Source organism: Pongo abelii, chromosome 11 (genome assembly GCF_028885655.2).
Source record: "Pongo abelii isolate AG06213 chromosome 11, NHGRI_mPonAbe1-v2.0_pri, whole genome shotgun sequence".
Lineage (NCBI taxonomy): Eukaryota > Metazoa > Chordata > Mammalia > Primates > Hominidae > Pongo > Pongo abelii.
The window spans coordinates 38169249-38196753 of NC_071996.2; the positions used below are offsets into that span (position 1 = coordinate 38169249).

The 27505-nt window shown below is 37.6% G+C and overlaps 1 protein-coding gene and 1 pseudogene across 1 annotated transcript in view; both read right to left on the minus strand.

Annotated features, from left to right (window-relative positions):
• Positions 1-2205: 2205 nt before the first annotated feature.
• LOC100452522 (glycoprotein endo-alpha-1,2-mannosidase-like protein) lies at positions 2206-6655 on the minus strand (annotated as a pseudogene).
• Positions 6656-13688: 7033 nt separating this feature from the next.
• The window catches only part of DARS1 (aspartyl-tRNA synthetase 1), a 79933-nt gene continuing 66116 nt past the window's right edge, over positions 13689-27505 (minus strand). Inside the window, 7 exon segments of the mRNA NM_001132453.1 lie at positions 13689-13849; positions 17604-17675; positions 17847-17958; positions 18953-19033; positions 20919-20961; positions 22664-22810; positions 26878-27025. Of these exon segments, the coding sequence (NP_001125925.1) occupies positions 13758-13849; positions 17604-17675; positions 17847-17958; positions 18953-19033; positions 20919-20961; positions 22664-22810; positions 26878-27025 (695 nt within the window). The 3' untranslated portion in view covers positions 13689-13757.

A 27505-nucleotide genomic window follows, 5' to 3' on the forward strand; every position in this document is an offset into this window, starting at 1 on the left:
GTAACAATAGCAAAAAAAATTCACATTAAAATATTTTGAAGAGATTTCATGGTTTTGAAAGCACAACAGATAAAATGTTGGAAGCTGATCTGAATATAGGATGGAGTATGACAATTCACCAAAGCATAGAAGAAATGGTCACCCCAAGCTGGGTGCAGCAGTGTGTGCCTGTAGTTGCAGCTATTCGGGAGGCCGAGGGAGAAGGATTGGTTGAGTTCTGGAGTTCAAGACCAGCCTGAGCAACATAGGGAGACTCTGTCTCTTAAAAAAACAAACAGTCATTCTATAGTTAAAGTTACACCACAAGAAGCGAAGCATTGTTCAAACTGCTCTTCATAATTTTTTTTACAAAGGCATAAACCATTTTAATTTTCAATGTTTCTAATGTTTTAAATTATAGTACACTAAATAAATATTAGTTTCACTATCTTTTTCTTTTTTTTTTCTTTTTTATTGAGACGGAGTCTCGCTCTGTCACCCAGGCTGGAGTGCAGTGGCAGGATTTAGGCTCACTGCAAGCTCTGCTTCCCGGGTGCATGCCATTCTCCTGCCTCAGCCTCCCGAGTAGTTGGGACTACAGGTGCCCACCACCACGCCCGGCTAATTTTTTTGTATTTTTTAGTAGAGACGGGGTTTCACTGTGTTAGCCAGGATGGTCTCAATCTCCTGACCTCGTGATCTGCCCTCCTCGGCCTCCCGAAGTGCTGGGATTACAGGCATGAGCCACCGTGCCTGGCCACTATTTTTTTCATTTCTCTATATTCTTATAACCAACAGTAAGGGAATTTTTAACATTTGACAAAAATTTTTAAAGATCATAGGACAATCATATTTTACCCTTTGAATATTAACATTGCTTTGCATGGTCATTTTTAGGGTCCCACATAATTATGCAAAGTGAGGACTTCTTGTACTGTGCTTTTCAATGGCTGATTAACATTGTACAATATGGATATAGCATTATTTAATCCTCTACTAATGGACATTTAGGTTGTTTGCATTTCTTTCTCTGGTATAAACAATGCTACAATAGATATCTTTAAACACATCTTGTTTTGTGCACCTGTATTCTTAGGATACGTTCTTTTTTTATTTTATTTTTTAAGAGATGGGGTCTCGCTGTGTCACTGAGACACTGAGGCTGGAATGCAGTGGCGCACTCATAGCTCACTGCAGCCTTTAATTTTAACTCCTGGGCTCAAGCGATCCTCTTGCCTCAGTCCTCCATAGTAGCTGGGATCACAGATGCCAGACACCCCACCCAGCTAAGGCTAAATTCTAAGAGAGAGGCATTACTGGGTTAAAGGATATGCACATTCACATTTTGATACACACAGCTAAACTGTGCCTGCCTGAAATGATGTATGTTTATACTCCACCAACAGCACCTCAAAGTTCCCAATTCTCCACCCTGTGGTGAACAATAAGCACATTTTTTTTTCATTGCCAGTTTGTCACCTCACTGTTGTTTCAATTCATGATCACCAGGGAAGCTGAATATTTTTAAAGAATAAGGTTTTAAAAAGGTATTTGAAGAGTTCCTAGCCGGGTGCAATGGCTCACGCCTGTAATCCCAGCATTTTGGGAAGCTGAGGTTTGAGGATCACTTAAGGTCAGGAGTTCGAGACCAGCCTGGCCAACATGGTGAAACCCCATCTCTATTAAAAATACAAAAATCAGTTGGGCGTGGTAGTGGGCACCTGTAATCCCAGCTACTCAGGAGGCTGAGGCAGGAGAATCGCTTGAACCTGGGAGGCAGAGGTTGCAGTGAGCCAAGATCCTGTCACTGCACTCCAGCCTGGGCAACCAAGTGAGACTCCACCTCAAAAAAAAAAAAAAAAAAAAAAGGAGTTCCTTCAATATTACTGACATTGAAAGCAGAGAATTTTCTTGCTCTAGGAGTATGGTATCTTTATCCATGAGAAACAGTGGCAGCTACCAGTTTAACATTCTGGGTAGCAATTATGAGTCTGCCAGCTCATTTTAATTAAGCTAATACATAATGATTTGAAGAAAGACTATAGAGAAAAAGTGGTAAGATTTTGCAAAGTGTCTTAGCTCATTTTTAAGAAAGGCCTATGGGTCATATTTTCATCTCTCAACTAAATATATTCACACACACTATCAGACATAAATGTACATAATAAACTGTCAGATGTGAATGTAAAAATAAAACTTCTAGTATAAATACATTTTATGTTTGGTTTATTATTATCAGCTTTATCTCTGAACTCCCAAAACTAAGCAATCAATTTGTAGTATCAGGCACATGCCATATACTCATCATTATGCTATGAATATGGGACTACAAAAAGTTTAAATGTGGTCAGGGCATGGTGGCTCACACCTGTAATTCCAGCACTTTGAGAGGCTGAGGCAGGTAGATTGCTTGAGCTCAGGAGTTTGAGACCAGCCTGGGCAACATAGTGAAACTCCCTCTCTACAACAAATAAAAAATTAGCTGGGTGTGATAGTGTGTGCCTGTAGTCCTAGCTCCTTGGGAGCTGAGGTGGGAAGATCACTTGAGCCCAGGAGGTCAAGCTGCAGTGAGTTATGATTGCCACTGCCCTCCAGCCTGGGTGACAGAGAGAGACCTTGTATGAAAAAGAAAAAAAAAAAAGTTTAAAATGTGGTCCCTACCCATAGCATTAACAATAATACCTGCTTAGTGAATATATTTTATATGTCAGGAGCTGTAGAAGAGTCTTCGCTTATGGGTCTCATTTAATCCTCATGATCTTTCAAGGTAAGCATCGTTAATGCCACTCTACAGATGTGAATTCTGTGCTCAGAATTACACACCTAGTGTCAGGTCAGAATTTGAACCTGAAGTTTTCTGATTCCACGCTGCTACACCAAATTGTTTAAAACCTAGTTAAAGAGGCCGGGCACGGGGGCTCCACACCTGTAATCCCAGCATTTTGGAAGGCTAAGGTGGGTGGATCACTTGAGGTCAGGAGTTCGAGACCGGCCTGGCCAACATGGTGAAACCCCATCTCTACTGAAAACACAAAAATTAGCTGGGGGTGGTGGTGCACACTTGTAATCCCAGCTACTCAGGTGGCTGAGGCAAGAGAATCGCTTGAACCCAGGAGGCAGAGGCCGCAGTAAGCCAAGATGGCACCGCTGTACTCTAGCCTGAGCAACAGAGTGAGATGCTGTCTCAAAAAAGACCCCAAAAAACAAAACAAAACCTAGTGAAAGAGACAAAGTAACAAATTTTAGAGAAAAATTAGGTGTGAAACTGTGTGTGTGTGTGTGTGTGTGTGTGTGTGTGTGTTTTGAGAATACCAGTTCATATTTAATTACCACAAATCACAGGAGCACTGGACATGGCTTTAGTGAGTGGGCCTCATTCAGTTCAGGCAGCTAAAGGGAGGGGAGTGTCCTCCTAGTCCTCTCCCTGGAGCTAAATATGCACCTGGGAAAAAGTAGGCTCTGGAGCACAGAGGTTTGGGTTTTTTTTTTTTTTTTTTTTGAGACAGAATCTTGCTCTTGTCGCCCAATCTGGAGTGCAGTGGCATGATCTTGGCTCACTGCAACCTCTGCCTCCCAGGTTCAAGCTATTCTCCCGCCTCAGCCTCCTGAGTAGGTGGGATTACAGGTGCCCACCACCATGCCTGGCCAATTTTTGTATTTTTAGTAGAGACAGGTTTTCGCCATGTTGGCCAGGCTGGTCTCAAACTCCTGATCCACCCACCTCAGCCTCCCAAAGTGCTGGGATTACAGGTGTGAGCCACTGCACCCAGCCACTCAGAGGTATTTTTTTGGAGGAAAAAGAACTGAACTCCTAGCACCGGGCAAAACTGCAAAAAGAAAAACACCTGTGCCCAGGCACTAGCTACAAGGCTGCACCGGATAAGGAAAGCTTGGGTCCTGTAAGCTTCAGGACAGGGACCGCTCCTTGGTCAAGCTTTCCCTGGCACCTGGCACATAGGAAGTTGCTTGAGGAGCAAGTGTTCAATGAACCTGAGAGCGCTCAGGATGATTTCCAGATAACTGGGTTATCTGAGGGCCACCCAGAAGCACTCAGCTGCCAACGTGGGAAGGAGTGAGTGCCTCCAACCTCAGCTGAGCCCCATGTGGTGACATCTTCCAGAGAGACAAGGGCATTAGCACCTCACACCCCTGTTTACAGGCCCCTCACCTGAGCCACTGCACCTTCTCTTTGATGAAGTGCTCGCCCAGCAGCCGGTCAGCTCCAAGTACAGGCTGTGCTGAGGAGGCAGGTAGTCCAAATACAGGCTGGGGTGTCTTCTTGGGAGTGGCCTTCTCCATCTGGGTGCCCTTGGACCACTCATTGAAGGAGGTGATGGAGCTGATCTTGGGCCTCACCATCGCAGCCGCCTGCAGGGCCCTATCATAGTCCTTGCCATTGACCCTGTTCTCCCTATTGTGGTCGTTCCAGGGCCGGATGCTAGTGTCTATGCAGCCAGGCCCCACGCTGGGAATGAACATGAGGTTGTTGGCGTCATAAAAGTTCTTCACAGCTTTCCACTTCTGATGGGAGGAGCCCCAGGAGAATCCATTGGAGACAAAGTAGGTGGACATGCCGTCAAACCCCGTGGCCAGGACAATCCATTGGAGACAAAGTAGGTGGACATGCCGTCAAACCCCGTGGCCAGGACATCATGGGTGTGGCCCTCTTCCACCAGCAGTGCTATGAAGACCCCATAGTGGGGGCTGTTTGGTGTCAGGAGGTGGGTCCAGAACTCAAGGGATGTCAGGTATGAGTCATAGATATAAAACAGTGGGGTGCTCTTGCCCATGCTTCTTATGGGGATAAAATGCACCATGGGAGCCATTCATGTCAATGATATACTTGATGTTGTCATGTACAGTGATGTCATCCTGACCTTGTGGGGTTGGATGTGGATGTGGGGTTGGATGTGGATCCAGTCATCTGGATCTGCACTGGTGGGTGGTGTCCAGAATGGCAGGCACCAGGTCATCTGAGGGTTCCCTGTGACCATCAGCCATGCCAGGTGTATACCTGGAAGGGACCAGGACATTGGGGTCCCAGGAGCCGTAGGGCCCCAGCTCCATGTAGAAGCTGGAGCCCAAGTCGTCTGGGGGGCTGTGGTGGCTGTAGCGGTAGCTGGCCGAGATCTTGGGGTCCGAGTGAATGTAGTGGCCCTCACTCTGAGGGCTCTGGTACCACCAGTGGTAGAAGGTGTGCAGGTCCAAGTGGATGTGCAGGCTTTGCCCGGGGCCCCCTCCGGCATCGCTCCAAGGGTGCCAGCTCCAGGCCTGGGCCCAGGGCCGGGAGTGGCTGCCCTCCCACCCACCTCTCACAGCGCCAAAACCACACGGTTTTGATAGTAAGATGGTCACGTTTTTCATTGGTTTAATAACCTGCAATATAGTGAATGGACAGGTGAGTATTTGGAAGATCCTGAGCAGCTGTAGGAGCAGAAGATTCATTCCTGTAAGTGTTGGGAGACAGAAGCAGGCCTAGGGAAAGGAGGGTTGAAGGTTTGCCCGGGTCTGATAGGATAAAAGGACAACATTTTACGGCTGAGCAAGGGGAAGAAATGGCAGATGCAGCCCATCTGGAGAAAGAACATCAGGGGCTGGTGGTGTGGGTTCTGCTGTACTGATGAGGAAATGTAAGACACTGTGAAAGAAAAATACAGTCTTGGGAACCCAAACTCGCTAAGCCAAAGGAAAAGTTAAACTTGGGAACTGAGTCACACACAAAAAACCTTTTTTTGTTCCCAGATGGCTGTAACTTCACAATGCTTATTTTATCTTACGCAAAATGTAGATTTACTGAGCTGAGACAAATGCATAATTGACTTTCCCCCTACTCCTTTATTTTCACATGTAAAATGCAGATTCACTGAGCCCTAATCAAAGCCTCTCAATAATGTATCCACTTGCCTCACTGCCTACCCTCCCTCCTTTTTTTTTTTCCTTCCCCTCCTGCTTGCTTTTTCCCCTTTAAATATTGAAGTTCCCCAAACCTTCTCTGTAGAAAGCACGGGTCACAGATCCAACTGTAACTTGTGTTTTGTTTCCCAGGTGCGTCCTCAACCATGGCAAAATAAACCTCTACTCAGCTGAGATCTGCCTCAGTCACTTTTTGGTTTACAACACCATGTAGTGAACAAAGGACTACTTTGACTAGTGAGTTAGCCAATCATTTGTGCAGATGTTGACATTTGGCAGAAAGTGGAAAAATAAAAATGTTTGTATTAATCTGAGTCTACCTGACTTTTGAGAAACTGACACAGCAGGTAGCAAATACAACTCAAAATCTAGAGAAACCCTCAAGTGCCAGCCAACTGAACTGAAACATAAATTCGGAGAATGTTGTATTTTCTTTATGGTTAGACTTTGCCAAAGGCAGTGTCACTTAGAAGTCTATAACCATAGCCCAGAAACAAAAAACAACAACAAAACCCAGGCTATTTTAATGGTCTAAATACTTCCAGATCCTAATATATACAGTGAAGAAAAAAAGAAAAAAAAATTTCCAGAGATCACAGTAGCCTATGTTAAAAAACATATTCTTATCTAACCCATCTATACAGTAATGTATTTTATATATATTCACTTAAAAATATCAGTTAGGGCCAGGCACGATGGCTCACGCCTGTAATCCCAGCACTTTGGGAGGCTGAGGCGGGCAGACCACTTGAGGTCAGGAGTTTGAGACCAGCCTGGCCAACATGGTGAAACCCCATCTATACTAAAAATACAAAACAAAAACAAAAACAAAAACAGGCAAAGGACATGAACAGACGCTTCTCAAAAGAAGACACACAGCCAACAAGCATATGAAGAAATGCTCAATATCATTAATCATTAAAGAAATGCAAATAAAAACCACAATGAGGTAGCATCTCACACCAGTGAGGATGGCTATTATTAAGAAGCCAAAAAATAGCAGATGCTGGTGAGGTTGTGGAGAAAGGAAGTGTTTAAACACCGCTGGTGGGAATGTAAATTAGTTCAGCTACTATAGAAAGCAATTTGGAAATTTCTCATACAACGTAAAACAGAACTACCCATTCAACCTAACAATGCCATTACTGGGTATATACCCAAGGAATATAATCGTTCTACCTGAAAGACATAGGCATGTATGTTCATCACAGCACTATTCACAATAGCAAAGACATGGAATCAACCTAAATGGCCATCGGCAGTGGACGGGATAAAGCAAATGTGGTACATGTATAGCATGGAATACTATGTAACCATAGAAAAGAATGAGATAATGTCCTTTGCAAAAAACATGATAGCTGGAGGCCATTATCCTAAGCAAATTAATGCAGGAACAGAAAAGCAAATACTGCATGTTCTTACTTACAAGGGGTGCTAAACATTTAGTACACGTGAACATAAGAAGGAGCAATAGACACCGGGGCCTACATGAGAGTCAAGAGTGGGAGGAGGGTGAGGATTGAAAAACTACCTATCATTTTCTTACAAACACCTACTCCAGAAAAAGAGAGAAAAACAAAACAAAACAAAACCAAAAACTACCTATGTTTATTACCTGGGTGATGAAATAATCTTTACTCCAAAACCTCAACATGCAATTTACCCGTGTAGCAAACTGGCATATGTACCCCCTGAACCTAAAATAAAAGTTGGAAAGAAAAAACAAAAAACAAAATTCATGTTGAAACTTAATCCCCATTGTGGTGGTATTGAGGTGGGGCCTTTTGGGAAGTGATTAAGTCATGAGGCTGTGCCCTCACGAATGGATTATCCACCTTATCAAAGGGCTGGAGAGTAGTTTAGACCCTTTCTTGACCTTCTGTTCCTTCTGCCATGTGAGGATACAGCATCTATTCCCTTCAGAGGATGCAGCAACAAGGCACCATCTTCGAAGAAGGGACTGGGCCCCTCACCAGTCACTGCTGGCACCCTGATCTTGGACTTCTCAGCCTCCAGAACTATGAGAAATAAATTTGTTTTTTTAAATTACCCAATCTATGGTATTTTGTTATAGTAGTACAGACCAAGACAGTACACTTATATAATCCAGAAAATTTACTCTTAGGTATCTATCTAAAAGAAATAGAAACATGTCTATATAAAGACTTGCAAATGATTGCTCATAGCAGCATTATTCATTATAGATTAAAAACTGGAAGCTACCTAGATATCCATTAACTGGTGAATGAATAAACAAATTATGGTATATCTATTCTACAGAATACTACTCAATAAAAAGAAACATTATTAATATATGCAACAGCTTGGATGAATCTAAAAAAATTATGCTTAATGAAAGAAGTTAAATACAAAAGACTGCATACTGTATTGTTCTGTTTATATAAAATTCTAGAAAAGGCAAAAACAGACCTTGAGTTGCTAGCAATGGGGACTGACTATAAAGATACACTATGAAACTTTCTGGGGCAGTGGAAATGCTCTGTAGCTTGAGTATGGTGAAGGTTAATTGACTCTATACAATTACCAAAATTCATAAAACTGTATACTTAAAATGAATTTTGTTGTGTATACCTGATCAAAATGAAAAAAATTTAAATAAAATTATCAAATTGAATTCGGCACATACACAACATTTATTTTAAAAATGTTTATTTTTAGAGACAAGGTTTCACTGTGTCACCCAGGCTAGGGTGTGGTGATACAATCATAGCTCACTGTACCTTGAATGCCTGAGCTCTAGTCATCCTCGTGCCTTGGCCTCCCAAGTAGTTAGGACTACAAGCATGTGCTGCCACACTGGCTAATTTTCATTTTTTGTACAGATGAGGTCTTGCTATGTTGCCCATGCCCAGCTGCATACACAAAATAATACGTAGTGATCAAACGGTATTTATTCCAGAAAAACAGTATCAGGGATTTCTGTTATTATAGCCCACTATATCCAAACAACAATGAAAAAATCACAGCAAATACTGATAAAGTATTTGACAAATTCAAAATTTATTCATAACAGAAAATGAACAAAGTGTCCATTAACCTGATAAAAGACATTTATTAAAAATCTAAAGGCCAGGTGAGGTGGTTCATGTCTGTATATCTCAGCATTTTGGGAGGCTAAGGCAGGCGGATCTCTTGAGCCCAGGAATCCGAGACCAGACCGAGCAACATACATTTTTTTGTCTCTACAAAAAAATACAAAAAATTAGCTGGGTGTGGTGACATGCACGTGTAGTCCCAGTTACTTAGGAGGCTGAGGTGGGAGGACTGCTTGAGCCTGGGTGGTTGAGACTGCAGTGAGCTGAGATTGCGCCACTGCACTCTAGCCTGGGTAAGAGAGCAAGGCCCTGACTCAAAAAAAAAAAAAAAAAACAACGAAAACAAAAACCACCTACAGAAATTATCACACTTAATCTCAAGACTTTAGTATTTAAATAAAAACAATACAAGCATGCCTCTATCACTGCTTTTATTCAACACTCTACTGAAGAACCAATCTAATGCAATCGGCAAATATAAGAATGAGACAGGAAAAGACTAAACTCTTATTTTGCCCCATGCTATTCTATGTGTTCTACACTTTTTAATTGCCATAATAGTCTCATGATATAGGATTATGCAAGTGAGGAAAGCTGAAGATAAGCAAGTTATCCAAGGTTATACATTAATGTAAGAGCAAAACCAGAATCTGAACCCAGGCAGTGTGGCTAAAAGAATCCATACTTTTTACTGTTATGCTATCCTTTCTAACACCTCTCCACCTACCTTGAAAATACAAGATACTCAATACAAACTATTAGAACGAGTAAGAGATCAAGAATACTGCTGAATAAAAAGGCAACATATAAAAATTGATAACTGAGGCCAGGCACGGTGGCTCACGCCTGTAATCCCAGCACTTTGGGAGGCTGAGGCAGGCGGATCACGAGGTCAGGAGATCGAGACCATCCTGGCTAACACGGTGAAACCCCATCTCTACTAAAAATACAAAAAATTAGGCGGGTGTGGTGGTGGGCGCCTGTAGTCCCAACTACTCGGGAGGCTGAGGCAGGAGAATGGCGAGAACCCGGGAGGCGGAGCTTGCAGCGAGCCTAGATCCTGCCACTGCACTCCAGCCTGGGCGACAGAGCAAGACTCCATCTAAGAAAAAAAAAAATTGGTAACTGATAGTGTTCTTTACCCTTGTAACAATTTAAAAATGTCACGGAAAAGGAGATCTCAATCCTGCTACCAAGCAGAAGGGGCTCACTGCCCAATGCTCTAAGCCAATAAAATGACACTGGGTTTTTGAGAAAAGCTTTTTATTTCAAGTGACTTACAAGGAGACAGGAGTGCAGCTCAAATTGCTCTCTCTGTGCTGGTGTTAAGGCAGTGATTTTATCCTTTAGGGGGTGGATTCTGGGATTAGTAGGTGATTGGTGGAAGAGGTCTGGAAAGTTCTTTGGCATGTGTAGTTACCTCTTTATGCCTCTTTATGGGTCCCATATGCCAATTTGGAGGTAGTTAGTATAAAATATGTGGTGAAACTTTAGGCTGTAACATTAGCAAGCTTGCTGTGTAAACTCTAGTTAGCCATATTGGTTTTAACTGATTTTAGACAGTTTTGTTATAAGGAAGGTAAGTTGTTTTTTCTTATCTGTTTATCCTCCACACCCAATAATTTGTTACCCAACTTTTTTTTTTTTAACTCCTTGGGGCATGGTTTCATTCCCAATAGAAAAAAAAATACTGTAAGGTGTTCTAACATAAACTGGAAAATTAAAAGTAGTTTTAATATGCTAAGTAAAATTACAGTAAACAAAGTAATGTCTATATTATGATTGAATTCATGGGGAAACATTTATTTCTGGGCTGAAACCGAAAAAATACACAAGCTGGGCGTGGTGGCTCATGCGTGTAATCCCAGCACTCTAGGGGGACAAGGCAGGTGGATCGCTTGAGCCCAGGAGTTCAAGACCAGCCTGGGCAACATGACAACTACTACATGTCTTTACTAAACATACAAAAGTTAGCTGGCTGTGGTGGTGTGCACCTGTAGTTCCAGCTACTTAAGAGGCTGAGGTAGACTGCTTGAGCCCAGGAGGTGGAGGATATAGTGAGTTGAGATCCTGCCCCTGCACTCCAGCCTGGGCAACAGGGTGAGATCTTTTAAAATTTGTTACACTGAATATTTAGTTTTCAAGAGTACTCATTAAATCCTGCCCACAAACAACACTAAGCTACCTCACCAGTTTCTCCCTTCATCACATGATTAGCAGATCCTTGGCAAGGCTGTTCTGACTCAGCTAAAATATCTTCAGATCTGCAAAGGACAAGGATGTAGAGTTAAAATGGAAAGATATTTGCCTCCAGCATTAACAGTACTAAATTCTTTGATAATCTTGAGAATAAAATGCTGGTAGGATAAACAATAACATCACACAAAAAGCAAAATACTTTTAAAGTATAAAATAAAAATGTTTTACTACAATTAAAAAAATCAATAAATGAAGAGATATACCATGTTCATCCACTGGAAGACCAAAGAGAGGGAAATTCCAAGTCTTTTCAAATTATTCTATAAATTTAAGGTAATTCCAATGAAAATCTCAGGATTTACATATCAAATAAATCTGCAAAACAATATTAGACATTTATAGAAACATATTTAGCAAAAATATAAAAACAAAGAAAAGAATAAAAGTTTGAATTCATATAATAGTTTCCTATAAGAGGGTACCTTAACTATGCCCACAATTTCTCGTTTTTTTGAAATTTCTTTTCTCTCTAAAAAATAAAATAAAGGCCAGGCACAGTGGCTCACACCTGTAATCCCAGCACTTTGGGATTCCCAGGCAGGCGGATCACCCTTGAGGTCAGGAGTTCGAGACCAGCCTGGCCAACATGGAGAAACCCCGTCTCTACTAAAAATACAAAAATTGGCTGGGCGTGGTGGCGGGACCCTGTAATCCCACCTACTTGGGAGGCTGAGGAGAATCGCTTGAACTGGGGAGGCGGAGGTTGCAGTGAGCTGAGATCGTGCCACTGCACTCCAGCCTGGGCCACAGAGCAAGACTTATCTCAAAATAAATAAATAAATAAAAGGTAAGGTGCAGCGGCTCACACCTGTAATCCCAGCACTTTAGGAGGTGAAGGCAGATGGATCGCTTGAGGCCAGAAGTTCAAGACCAGACTGGGCAATATGGAGAAATCTTCTCTACCAAAATACAAAAATTAGCCAGTCTCATAACCTGGTCTCAAAACAAATACATAAAAATTAAAAAAAAAAAAAAAGAAAAAATATTTGAAGCAAATATGATAATGTTAAGATTTGATAAGACTGGATAATAGGTACAAGAGTATTTTATCATGTTCTAATTTGGTCAGCATGTTTGAAAACCTTCACAATAAAAAAGATTACATCATTCCAAGACTTTACAAACTTTACTTTGAAACAAGCTATAATTATATTAAATTAAGAACAGCTCTAGGGCCAATATTATTGTACTATTTTAGGGTCTAGCAATTACACACTATAGAAGATGGATATTTTATTCTTGCTGTGGATTAAATTATGAAATACTTTTGGGGTGCCTTCTATATTTAAGGTATTCTGGTAGGATATGAAAGAAAAAATAAGAACTGAATCTAAACTTTCAAAGACTGCACAATCTAGATGGTAAACACCCCCTTTAACTTTCAAAAATAATAGGCAGATGTTCGTGGTCCAGGGGTAACTTCCTTTTTGACCCTCATATTTTTCTGCATATAATTTTTTCTTCCTGTACAAAAATGTTATGTTTTGTTCCTCAATATTTGTGGTTCATGTAAAATTGACATTAGCATCAATATTTGTAATAATCTAAAGGGAAAGTGTTTCTAACTGTAATTCTTACACAAAAATTTCTTTTTGATGGATAAGATGTGACTAGATTTTACTGACGTTCACTAAGTATCAGTACCATTCCAGTTAAAAATCAAACAAAATTCTGCAATATATTTTAACCCATGTGAAATGAACTCTGTCAACTGACCCAAGCTGTCAACTTTAACAGCTCTATCCCTACGCCCATCTAAACTAATATCCTGAAATGAATACATGTTGACAACATATTAGTCTTCATTTATTTATATAAACTAGTTGTGTATTTTTTCTTTTCCCAAATTATAAATGCCTAGCAGCACTTATAAAATCAGTTGGCCACAAAGTTACACAAAAACAAACTATAATTAGCTTTAAAATTTTATTGAAATTCAAGTTTAGAATTTAACAAATTAATACAATATTACACTGAATACTTTCTAACCAGTAGTTTAGCTTTACATAATTTCTAGGCATAACTTTTAAGAACTGATACTTTATGGTTAATTTTCCATGATATGCCAATTATACATTCATTAAAATTTCAGATGCTACCTGAATTATTCTTATCCCAATGTCAGAATTTAAAAAAATAAGTTCAAATACTGAAAATCTAAGACATTAACACTGGGGCCCTTGTAATATAGAAAAGAAAAAAAATTGTACAATCTTAACTGTTTAAAACTCTTAACGTTTACTGTAGTAACAGAATATGAATTTTTAACATAACCATATGAATTTCTCAAGTATTTCCTACTGATGCATATCTGAAGTTATAAAAATCTCTTTTAAATGAACCTACACTGAATTACTCCAAAAATAACAGTGATACTTTAGGGCCTTGCAAATTTATTCTAGTGCATATTTTAAGTACCTAAAGTACAGCCTATGCACTAGCAGGTTACTGAAAAGAATAAGTGTGGCTTTTTTTTTTTTTTTTTTTTTTTTTTTTGAGGCAGGGTCTTGCTCTGTCATCCACACTGGAGTTAAGTGGCAAAGTGTGAATTTAAGGAGTGAGTCGTTTGGGATCACGAGGGAACATGGAGGTCTGACGAACATTATGCAATCCCAGAAACAGCATAGTAACTCGTTCCAATCCTGGGGAAGACAAAAATAATCATTAATTCCTTTCTGAAAATCTCTCAGGGTCTTACTTAGAACTACAAACATAAATATAATTGTTAAACTAAATACTTTTCCTTGTTAAGAAAGAAAATGACTCCTATTATTTTGGGTTTATTTAAAATTGTTTTGAGTATTGATTCAGAAATAAAGATGCTGCTATAAATGAAAAGGACTAAGTGATATATCTTTAAGTGGTATGGAGTCTAAAATGTGAACCACAAAAATCTATACGAATGAACAAAATCTATGATGTAAACAATAAGAAAAACAAAACAAAAGACTTTATAAGCTTGAACGTTTCAAATGATACCACACTCTGATTATACAGTCCAGGCAATGAGGATGAGAGCCATCAACTTGCTTAAGCAACAATAGAAGTATGAGAAAATTTACTGTTAATTTTATAGACATTTAACATGGTGGACCCTACGATAAAAAGCTCTGGAGTACATTATTACACTAAGTGTTTTGACTGTAAAGAAGAAACTGATTTTTGGAAGGTGGTTAACAAGATTATGGTCCCTCCTTTCAACTGATTCTATGTAGAGGTGTAAAAAGAATGAAAAAGCTCTTCAGGTATTGATAAGAAACAAGTTACAAGACACATTAAAGTATTTCTTCTCCATCCGGACTCATATTAAAAAAATGATACATTAAGTAAAAAATGCAAAGTACTAAATGGTTTATATATAATAGTATGCTACAATTTGTGTAAAAATATTTAAAGAAATGTGTATGTCTTTTCGTATATGCAAAGGTATCTTTGCAAAGGTTAAGCTGAAAACTAGAAACAATGCTTTCCTGTAGGGAGGCGAATACGCACTATTCTTTTTCCTCCTCCAATTTAAAAAATAAGTGTTAAAATACATATAACATAAAATCTACCATCTGAACCATTTTTAAGTGTCCAGCTTAGTAGTGCCAAATACACTCACAGCATTGTGCAATCATCACTGTCATTCATCTCTATAACTCTTAAAAAAAATCATATTTATATCCAAAGGAATGGGACTGCTGGGTCAAATGGTATTTCCGGTTCTAAATCTTTGAGGAATCGCCATACTGTCTTCCACAATGGTTGAATTAATTTAAAATTCCCACCAACAGTGTAAAAGCATTCCTATTTCTCTGCAACCTTGTCAGCATCTGTTGTTTCTCGACTTTTTAACAATTGCCATTCTGACTTGCATTAGATGGTATCTCATTGTGGTTTTGATTTGCATTTCTCTAATGATCAGTGATGTTGAGCTTTTCTTCATATATTTGTTGGCTCATAAATGTCTTCTTTCGAGAAGTGTCTGTTCATGTCCTTTGCCCACTTTTTAATGGAGTTGTTTGTTTTACTTTTTTCTTGTAAATTTGTTTAAGTTCCTTGTGGATTCTGAGTAATAAAGATACATACACGTGTATGTTCATTGCAGCACTATTCACAATAGCAGACATGGGATCAACCCAAATGCCCATCAATGATAGACTGGATAAAGTAAACGTAGTACATATATACCATGGAATATTATGCAGCCATAAAAAGGAGCGAGATCATGTCCTTTGCAGGGACATGGATGAAGCTGGAAGCCATTATCCTCAGCAAACTAATGCAGGAACAGAAAACCAAACACCACATGTTCTCACTTATAAGTGGGAGCTAAACAATGAGAACACATGGACACAGGGAGGGGAAAAATACACACTGGGGCCTGTCGGGAGGGTGGGGTGGGGGACAGCATTAGGAAAAAGAGCAATGCATGCAGGGCTTCATACGTAGGTCATGGGTTGACAGATGCAGCAAGCCCCCATGGCACACGTTTACCTAATGTAACAAACCTGCACATCCTGCACATGTATCCCAGAACTTAAAAAAACAAAAAATAAAAAACCATATGTAATGACCTTAACTGGTGCTATTTATTTTTAAAATTTTGCCCAGCTTGAGTTATAATTGACAAAAATTCTATGTATTTACAGTGTACGATGTGACACTCTGATACACTGTGAAATGATTAAATCAAGTTAATTAACATATCTATCATCTTGCATACCTATATTTTTTATGGAAAGAACATTTAAAATCTACTCTTTTAGCAATTTTCAAGCACACATTATTACCTGTAGTCACAATGTGGACCAATGGATCTCCAGAACTTAATCATCCTAACTCAATCTTTATACCCTTTGACCATCTTCTCCCCATTCCAACAACCATTCTATTCTTTGTCTATGGGTTCAACTTTTAAAAGGTACCATATATATGTGAGATCACACAGTATTTGTCTTTCTGTGCCTGATTTGCTAATTTGTTTAGCATGATGTCCTCTATGTTCATCCACATTGCTACAAGTGACAGGATTTCCTTCTTTTTTAAGGCAGAGTGTTATTTCATTGTATAGATAAAATAGGTTTGAGTATTCCTAATATGAAAATCCAAAATGCTCCAAAATCTGAGACTTTTTGAGTGCCAACATGATACTCAAAAACATAAACAAAAAAACCAAAAAATGCTCATTGGAGCATTTCAGATTTCTAGATTTGGCATGTTCAACCAGTAAGCACAATGCAAATATGATAACATCTGAAAAAAATCCAAAATCAGACACACTTCTGGTCCCAAGCATTTTGGATAAGGGATACTCAATCTATACTTTCTTTATCCATTCATCCACTGATGGACACCAAGGTCATTTCTGTATCTTGGTTATTGTAAATAATGCTGCATTGAACATGAGAGTGCACACATCTCTTCAACATGCTGATTTCATTTCCCTTGGTATGTAAGACCAGAAATGGAATTCCTGAATCATATGGTAATTCTCTTTGTAATGTTTAGAAGAATCTCCATCCTGTTTTTCATAATGGCTGTACCAATTTTACATTCCCATCAACTATTTACAAACAAGGATTCCCTTTTTTCCACATCCTTAGCAACAATGATCCACTATCTTTTTACTAACAGCCAGAGGTGTGAGATGGTTATCTCATTGAGGGTTTAATTTATATTTCCCTAATGTTTAGTGATGTTGAGCATTTTTTCATATACCCATTGGCCATTTATATGTAGGTTTTACATTTAGGCCTTTGATCCATTTTGAGTTAATTTTTGTATATGATGTTAGGTAAGGGTCTAATTTCAATCTTCTGCAAATGGACATTAGTTTTCTCTGTACCATCTGTTGAAAAAACTGTCCCTCGATCAATTTTAATTTGAAAATTTTTAAGTACATTTTGTATTTTCCAAAAAACCCCAAAACAACAAATAAAAACTTCAATGAAACTATACATTCAAAAAAATTTTTAAGAGTGTTTGATATGGACATCCAAAGATGAGTTAAATATTTACTCATTTTAAATTGCAGAGCAGTCCCTTACATATACTGTAGAAGTGTTCTTAAAGTCAATCAAGTGCTACATCTCAATAAAAACACTTAGCAGCTCTTTGAGCTATTTTAAGGTAGAGCTTTAATTTGTGCTAATGCGAATGAACTCACAGCAGCAGAGAGAAAACAGGATACTCCACTTACAGGACATTTGGCTTCTAAATTCTTAAGAGAAAAAAAATGGCTAGAACTTTATGACAATAATATTTTATAACAGGCAAGTTAGCTGTTTATTTTGTTTCTTGGAAATCAAATTTTCACTTACGTTGTAATTCACTTTTAAAAATTCTTGTAATTCAAATTTATATTATACTTAGAACTTATGAACTTATTTGTAAGCAATAACAGAATATTACCAATGCCTCCACCAGCATGAGGAGGGGCTCCAAAGCGAAAGGAATCAATGTAAGCCTTAATTTTCTCCAAATCTGCAAAAAGACACAAAATAAAATATAATTTATCATCTTATTTATCTTAAAAGATCACAAAAGCAATTACTGTTCAATGGAGATTTTTAAAAAGACTGAGAAGTCTTTTAAATGTTTATAATGTATTATTTTCAGAATATACACTCTCCTAAATTATTTTAAGTTGTTTACCAATTCCATGATGTAAAGCTCTCTCTGTTAGCAGCTGAGGATCATGTATTCTTTGAGCTCCTGACAATATTTCTTCTCCTCTCATGAACATATCGTAAGAGTTGGACTGTTTCTGCAAGAGAAAAAAAACACCAGTCCTCAAGTGACTACCATCCTATTTCTATTACATATATACGGAAAAAAATCTCTGCTGCATGAAGAGCAAGTTCATTTTTTCCTACAGTTAACAATGCAACCTTGTTCTCTAAAGTAGAATTAAACTACTGAGGGCTGAATAACTTTTTCTTTGTTTATATCAGATTTTGTGCTCTCCTCCCACACCCCCCAATAACAAATCAGAGCACCACATCTAATTTTTAAGAAGCAGTGCTGATCCTTATTTCACTTTATCATCTGAGATGTTTTTAAGCATGGTATGATTTTGGGGTGACTTTTGGAACTCCAAGTTATCAACAGGTGTGAGTCTTTAAATTATTATTATTTTTACTTTAATCCCCTGTCTTTCAATAAACCAGTGGTTCCCAAAGTGTGATTCCTGGACCAGTAGCTTCAGTATTACCAGAAATTTTTTAGTTGGTCTGGAGTGGGGCCTGCAAATTATCAGGCTCCCATTCCAGTGCAACTAATGAGAAATTCTGCCTCAGCAATTGGTGTTTTAAAAAGCCCTCCAGGTGATTCTGATGCATGGTAAAGTTTAGAAACCACTGCAATGGAAAAACGGTAAAAGACCATAAGACATTATTTAGATTATTAACTCCCAGGATACAATGTGAATTCCCAGTTTAAGGTCAATGACAGGATGATTTGCTAAAGTATACAAATCTAGTAGTACTATTTATAATTTACATAGTCTTTCTCCCTCATAAATCTTCAGAAAAATGACCAAGGAAAATGATTTTAACATGGGTTTTTAAAACTAATTTTCTAGAATATTCAAATTTTACACTATCATTTTGACCAGTGGTGACAGACATCAGTGGTAATATGTATGTCTATCAAAACTGCAAATTATTAATGAAAACCATTATTCCCATTATACAATCTGACAGTGACAATAAAATTTCTCTTCTGCCCCAAAATGGGTTACTTAAAACCAAATTACTTACGGGATTTCTTGGGTCAGGCATGGTATAGAAAGGTCTTACAGCCAATGGATATTTATCAAGAATATAAAAATCTGTATCATACTATAAAAAGAATAAATGCAATTAAAATACATTTTTAAAATAAAATGGCTAACATTTTGGTAATTAACTTTTTTATACAAAAATTTTGGTTCTTCATAATTACTCTAATTATATTGTATATACAATGAATATCTTACTTTTTTTCAAGTAACATTTTTACTCTATAGCATTTTGCCATGATGTCATAAATTCTTGCAATACCTAATTTTTAGGCATTACTTATTATCCATAGTTAAAAAATTTTTTTTTTTTAAGAGATGGGGTCTTGCTCTGTTGCTTAGGCTCGAGTGCATGATGAGATCATAGCTTAAGCAGGAGCCTGGCTAATTTTTAAAATTTTTTGTAGAGATGGAATCTCGCTATGTTTGCCCAGGCTGGTCTTGAACTCCTGGCCTCAAATGATCCTTCTACCTTGGCCTCCCAAAGTGCCAGAATTACAGGCATGAGCCACAGTGCCAGGCCTATGGTTTAAATATTCATTTTTTTCCTGTTTTTTTTTTTTTGAACATGTAAGCCCTTTCTAATTTCTCCCCCATTCTAAATTACACTTTGATAAACATCTTTGATTTTTCTAGTTCATCTAGTCATTCTGATGCATTTTATAATGAAAAAAATTATCTCAAATCCTTTTGGTTGTTATAGAAACTATATTAAGTCCATGAATTATTTTGGGAAATTTGATGTATTTTACAATATTCATCATTGAAAAACACGGATTATCTTCCCAAGAATTTAAATTTTTATCTAGATATATACATGAGATTTTGGTAGTTTTCTTCAAATGAATGCTACAACTGAAAGAAATAAATGACATTAACTTGAAATTATGACTTTTTTTAGAGAATGCTTACTATGTGACCTAGATTTAATTAAAAAGAAATAAATTACATTTGAGAGCCCAGCGCGGTGGCTCATACCTGTAATCCTAGCACTTTGGAGGCCAAGGTAGGTGAATCACCTGAGGTCAGGAGTTCGAGCCCAGCCTGGCCAACATGGTGAAACCCCATCTCTACTAAAAATACAAAAAATTAGTTGGGTGTGGTGGTGGGTGCCTGTAATCCCAGCTACTCGGGAGGCTGAGGCAGGAGAATCCCTTGAACCCAGGGGGTGGAGGTTGCAGTCAGCCAAGATAGTGCCATTGCACTCCAGCCTAGGCAAAAAGAATGCAACTCCGTCTCAAAAAAAAAAATTACATTTCAACAGTTTCTGACTTTCAACATTTTTGATAAAACTTGAGATGAGGATGTTAACAACTGACAAACTGAAATTGGCTCTGCTGACACAGCATTTTAAAGGTATAAACTGAATATTGCATGACTTCAGAAATATCAGTTCTCTAGTCTTAACAGTTTCAACTGCAACCAGTAGGAGGAGCTCAAGGACTAATTTTCCTTTTCATTATATCATTATCTTAAAATTTTGAAAAAGATCGTACTAAGTTTAGCTTTCATTCTCTTTGGAGTCTTGGTTTCAGAAAATGAGATTGGAAAGTAGCTATTACATAAGAGGCAGAGAGGAAGCTCATTCATCTTGAAGTCTCATGAGACAGCAGGGGTACACAGGGAAGACCATTTCTAAATAATTTCAGATAATTTGGAGGTCATTTCCAACTAATCCGACATAGGTATCACTTTTAGAGACACCTCAGAACAACTTCGTAGAAACATTAAATACTGAGTTAATCAGATCATCGGGGAGAAAGGCAGGCTGTCTGAATATTTCTCAATTTTCTAAGAAAAATTTTTTTTAATGTTGTCCTTCTTCAGTTTTTATTTATTCCAGAATCATACCATTCTAGGAAGCTCAGACCCCTCTGCAATTGTTTTTAGTCCCAAGAGACATTTCAGAATTAGAAAAAGAAATCCAGCATATACAAGAGTCCTACCTTTTCCTTTACCAAATGACCCAACAGCTTTTCATTTGGTGTGCTGAAAAAGAAACATGAAATCAGTGTTTGAAGATCAAATGGCAACTTAAAAACATTAATAAGGAACTTCTTCTATTTGAGTTTCTCAAGGGATTACAAAATTTGGCCAAAACACGCAGTTGTCTATTCTGCTCTTTTCTTAAAAGGCAAGTGCTATTGAAAATCACTTATGAGTATACATTGGTACAGTGACTCAGTGCTTAGTAGATGCTGCTCAAATATTTACTTAAAACAATAAACAGAATATAGCAATTCATTGATTCAGAAATATCATGGATGAAGTAATTTCCTACAATTACACATAATAAAAGTTTGCTATACTAATATGGGCTAGTCTTGCCATGAAATAATCTTCCCTTTTTGGTACTCTTTATCAATGGTTTATGAAATAAAAATTAGTATTATCCAAGGTTTTAAAAGTGTTTATATAAACATGTTACATTTCTATAGCCAAGAGGTAGCTATTTTAGCTTCTATCTTATGTAAAAACAATTTCTAAAATACTTAAAAAAATACTACCTAAGCTTATAGGATTTTCATTTTGCCTTAAAATGTCATCTAGCAATGTAGGCAATATTTAAAGCCATATATATATTTTTTTGTTAAACAAAAATAAAGGGTTTTGGGTGAATTGTTTTTTAAGAAACCCTAAAAAGTGACAATAATCATTTCCTTTCCCTCTTTGTGATGGTTTAAAGGAATCATTCAAGGAAGTCTTGAATAAAATATAAGTAAATAGAAATTTTCAACCTTTCCATGTTTTGTTTGTTTATTTTTTACAGACAGGCTTTCACTCTGTCACCCAGGCTGGAGTACAGTGGCATGATCATGGGTTACTACAGCCTTGATATTCCTGGGCACAAGTGAATCCAATTGCCTCAGCCTCCGGGGTAGTTGGGACTACAGGTGTGTGCCACCACGTTCAGCTAAATTTTAAATTTTTTTGTAGAGACAGCATCTCTCTGTGTTGTCCAGGCTGGTCCCGAAATCCTGGCCTCATATGATCCTCCTACCTTGGCTTCTCAAAGTACTGGGATTACAGGCGTGAGCCACCATGCCCAGCCTCAATCTTTATTGAACTACATAATTTGTTTCAAAATTAGAAGTCGTATGATCTAAATTTAGATAATACTATACCAAATACTACATATAATATAGTATGTATGATACTATATAAACAATATATACTTTTATAACTTTTGGATGTTAACAGTTTATACCCCGATCCTGTGTGGGGATGGATTTTAGACTGCTGTCTACCTTCTCTAATATCACTAATTTGGAAAGAAAAGTAACATATTAGAAGATAAAATCACAGGCAAAACTCTCTATACTCTTTAAAGAGTTACAAACATGAGGGGAAAATAATGGAAAATGGTGTTTATAAACAAAATTATGAAAACTTAGGCAAACTATAGTAAACATTTTTATTTCAGATCACACACTATATAAAAGAGCATCATACTGTATACCAAAGTTAATAAAATGTATCAGGTGAAAAAAATCATTTATTAATATTTTCATTTTCTCTTATCTTAAACCAAATTACTAAGGTTTTAAAAATCACAAAGACAACTTGGAGGACGGGTCAATAGGTGCAGCAAACCACCATGGCACATGTATACCTATGTAACAAACCTGCACGTTCTGCACATGGATCCTGGAACTTAAAAAAAAAACAAACAAAAACCACAAAGACAAACCTCAGATCATCTTCATCTCCCATTTCGACTCCAGCTTCCCTAAGCATAGCCAATGCTTCACAATACTCTAGTCTTAGAGTTGGCTCCAAAAATTTGAATGGCTCACATGGGAACTGTTTATTCACCGTTTGAATTTCAGTCTGAAACCTATTTGCAGAATGATTTAGTTAATAAAATGTATGAGATAAATGTTTCCCCCACAAGAGGTCACTATGGCAATATACAAAAATCAATCTTTGAATCACTATATACACCAGGAAAAGCATTATCAAATTATTAAAGAATGAAATTTAAATACTTAAAATATTTAACACCATTTTTGAATCTCGTTTTTGTAACCACAGTAACATCAAAGGATTACAAATTTTCTTTATATCAGTTAATATGGTTAGAAACATAAAATACCCATTTTATGAAGCATTACAAAAATCTGACTTTTTAATCCTTTAACAATTCTTGTTATCACTGAGGAAGACCAAATTAATGAGTATTTGTCTTATCTTCCCCCATCAGTATTACACTGTATGTTCAGGGGAGTGCCAATTTCTTTCCCATTTTGATAATCTCTATAGTACAATGCCTACCCTATATATATATAGAAGGTATAGGACAATGTTTACTGCACTGAGCTGAATTTCTGCTATGGAAGACGGTATTTTATTGAGATTTAAAAGGTCTATTTTTGGCCGGGCACAGTGGCTCACACCTGTAATCCCAGCACTTTGGGGGGCGGATCACTTGAGATCAGGAATTCAAGACCAGTCTGGCCAACATGGTGAAACCCCATCTCTACTAAAACTACAAAAATTATTTGGGTGTGGTCGGGAGGCTGAGGCAGAATTGTTTGGGCCTGGGAGGTGAAGGCTGCAGTGAGCCAAGATCGGCCATTGCCCTCCAGCCTGGGCAACAGAGCAAGACTCGTCTCAAAAAAAAAAAAAAAAGAAAAAAAAGTGTATTTTTGCTGGAGTATTTATGTATTAAATGATGGCTGGGATTTGCTTCAAAATAATAGTGAATGAGGGAAATGGGTAAACAAAATTGGCCACAGGTTGACAAGGACTGAAACTGGTTGATGAGTTCATGGGGGCTCATTAGAGTACTGCACATCCTTTTGTATGTTTGAAATTTTTCCATAATTAACAGACTTGAAAAAAGTATGTTTATATTCTATATACAGAAAAAAGTACGTTTGTATTTTATATATAGAATTCTTTACCTAGAATTTACAGTCTATTTTTATTTTTTTTTAATTCTGAGACAGGGTCCCACTCTGTTAATCAGGCTGGAGCGCAGTGGTGCAATCTTGGCTCACCACAACCTCGGCCTTCTGGGCTTAATCGATCCTCCCACCTCAAGCCTCCTGAGTAGCTGGGACTACAGATATGTGCCACTATGACCGGCTAATTTTTTGTTACTTTTTGTAGAGATGGGGTTTCACCATGTTGCCCAGGCTGGTCTTGAACTCCTAGGCTCAAGCAATCTGCCCGTCTCGGCCTCCCAAAGTGTTAGGATTACAGATGTGCACCATGCCTGGCCTAGAATTTATATTCTCGAAATTAAAACACTTATCATTTCTTGATTGGTCTTACAGGCTTTCATGGGAATAATAAAGCTTAGCCATTGATTTATTAAAATCTTGATGTAAGAAGGGTTAAAAAGACCCCATAATTGATTTTTTAAAATTTATTTTTTATTTTTTTAGACGGAGTCTTGCTCTGTTGCCCAGGCTGGAGTGCAGTGGAGCTGTCTTGGCTCACTGCAACCTCTGCCTGCCGGGTTCAAGCAATTCTCCTGCCTCAGCCTCCCAAGTAGCTGGGACTACAAGCGTGTGCCACCATGCCTGGCTAATTTTTTGTACTTTTAGTAGAGATGGGGTTTCACCATGCTGGCCAGTCTGGTCTCAAACTCTTGACCTCCTGATCTGCCCACCTCGGCCTCCCAAAGTGCTGGGATTACAGGCATGAGCCACGGAGCCCGGCCCCCAAATTGATTTTTGAATAGCTTTTCTTTGCTGTATATATCAACTCCCATTCATCATGTCTATCAATGGTAGTACAAAAATATGACTATCAATACTTTAAAATACATTTATATATGTATTTTATACACATATACATATTTGGATATATATACAATACATATACATACAATATAATACAAATACATTTGTATATGTATTTTTCTATGAGAGGTAAATACTAATGATAAACATGAGAGGAACATGACACAGGTCAGATAACCCAATAAACAAGTGACACCAAAACTTAAAATTCCTAAATGACTTGAAGAACATACAAACAAGGTTTTTATTTTCAAATTGCCACCTTAACTCTACTGAAAAAGTTCAGCAGTAATGGCGTTTGAGTCTAATTTGTAAGTAGAGATTTGATTAATCCCAAGGACTCAAATTCATGCTTGGTCTGTTGTTATAAAAATCAAAGTGGAAATGTCAAACTCTATTATTTAATAGAGAAGCTATCAGTATTTTTTAAAAATGAGTTTCTGAAACTTTCCTGAATTATAAATGGAACAGAAAATGAGAAAAGCTGTGTGTGTTCCTTCATTGTAGTTCTAAAGTATATTTTGTCTTATAAGGAAAATGTTATCAGTTGTTCCATGAACCACTGAAAATTGATTAAAATAAATTGCATCAAAATGTTTTAGAGAACAAAGATACAAAAAGAAAAAGGCTGTCTGCAATTAACTAGCTATCAAAGGTACAAAGCTGCAGAGAATGCCTGGAAATATTGGCACTTACGCTACAGTATTCTTAAGATCAGTGATTGATTTCTACATTCTATTTCTTCTTTGAGACAGAGTCTTGCTCTGTTGCCCAGGCTGGAGTGCAGTGGCGTGATCCAGCTCACTGCAACCTCCGCCTCCTGGGTTCAAGTGATTCCCCTGCCTCAGCCTCCCAAGTAGCTGGGATTACAGGCGCGTGCCACCATGCCTGGCTAATTTTTGTATTTTTAGTAGAGATGGGGTTTCACTAAGTTGGCCAGGTCGGTCTTGAACTTCTCACCTCAAGTGATCCGCCTGCCTCAGCCTCCCAAAGTGCTGGGATTACAGGCATAAGCCACCTTGCCAGGCCAATTTCTACATTCTTAAACATACTCATTAGCCCTGCAATGCAGTAAATAAAATTTGTATTTTTGAACTCTTTTAAAATACCAATGAAACATATCAAATACATCAACAAGGAATAGTTGAATTGCTGGTCTTCAAATAAAAATTTTAAATATGATCTTCTGTCAGTTATTAAAATGCTAGCTTAGACTATTATAGCTTACCTAATACTTGAAATATAGTCACAAATACAGAAAGAGGGAAAAACAGAGACTTTCTTAATCAACTCGACTCGCTTCTATTTTCTTTTCCTATTTTCTCCATGTTAAACATCATCATAAATAAACAACTTTCAATGACCTTTAAAGGGAAAGAGCTCTTTGCCAGTTTAGAGGGTGTAGGTGAAGTGGACATTCTACATAATTCAATTTTCTGAACATCTAGAACACATCTAATATTTCTATAAATGTTAATTCATCAGATCCAAATAGGTTTAAACATCCGTTCAGTCTACTAGTTTCTAATCTTTACTGAGCACTCAATGTAAATATAAATTAATTTAAGAATTAACCATATTTGACCAGGCTTAATTTACATGTCGACAGATTCAGCTGACTGAAGGAACTTTTTGCCTCTGAGGTGGGTAATAATGCTATTTCCACTTAATGGCTGAGAAAACTGAGGCACAGAGTTAAATAACCTGCACAAGGCCCACACAGAGAAGGAGCAGAGCTGGGATTTGAACTCAGGCTATCTGGATGTTGCTGAATCCAACCTCTTACGCACTACCCTCATACTATTTCCCAAATAAACTGTTAAAAGAAACACATGCTGTATTTCTTGAGACATTCGGGATGTCAGTATAAAGGAAACAAAAACAACAACAAAATACAGTTGGACTGTTGACAGTGTGGTAAATTTACTAGCACAATAGAGGTTAATTAGTTGAGCCCCCAAATGATTTGGATCCAGAAGCAGTATTCTGAGTGTAGATTTTCCCAACCAATTAAATGGATCATCTAACTGGTAAATCTTTATATATATGTTCATAGAAACTTAAGTTTGTATGTTTAAATTGAAGAATTTTTTTTTTAAAGAGCCCAAACATCTGAAATTAAGTCCATCTAGGTGCATAAAATACATTTTACCTTTCTTGAAGTCCTTTGAATATTTGTACCATGGTGTCAGCAATTTCTTCCATAACTTCGTGGTAATGGTAATTAAAAGCCATTTCAATGTCCAAACCAACAAACTCAGTTAGATGTCTATGGGTATTAGAGTCTTCCGCTCTGAATACTGTGAAGTTAATAAAAGAAATAGAGAGCAAACACTGATTTCAATTTTGGATAAATTGGGATTTAAATACAAAATTTTATTTAGTTGGATTCCAGTGGTATTATTTTCATATTACAGGGCTGGAAGGACCTCTGATGAACCATCTGTTTGAGCATTCTCTTGGACAGCAAGTTCATTATAAACTCCTACGGTCATGCAATAAAAGCCGTACCAAATGTAAATTAGTAAGAGAGGTTCAAGAGAACCCTGGGGGAATGCAAGATCCTGAGGTGTCTTCTCAATATTTAAAAATATATTCAATTATGACCAAGATAGTGAGTTCTTCTCCATTTTATTAAAACCTGACTCAAACTAAGTGAAACTCTACAAATAAAGTAACATACCTGACTCAAACTAAGTGAAACTCTACAAATAAAGTAACATACATATTCCATTTGACTACAGTAGTCATTTATAGGAATATTTGTGATGTGAAAGATG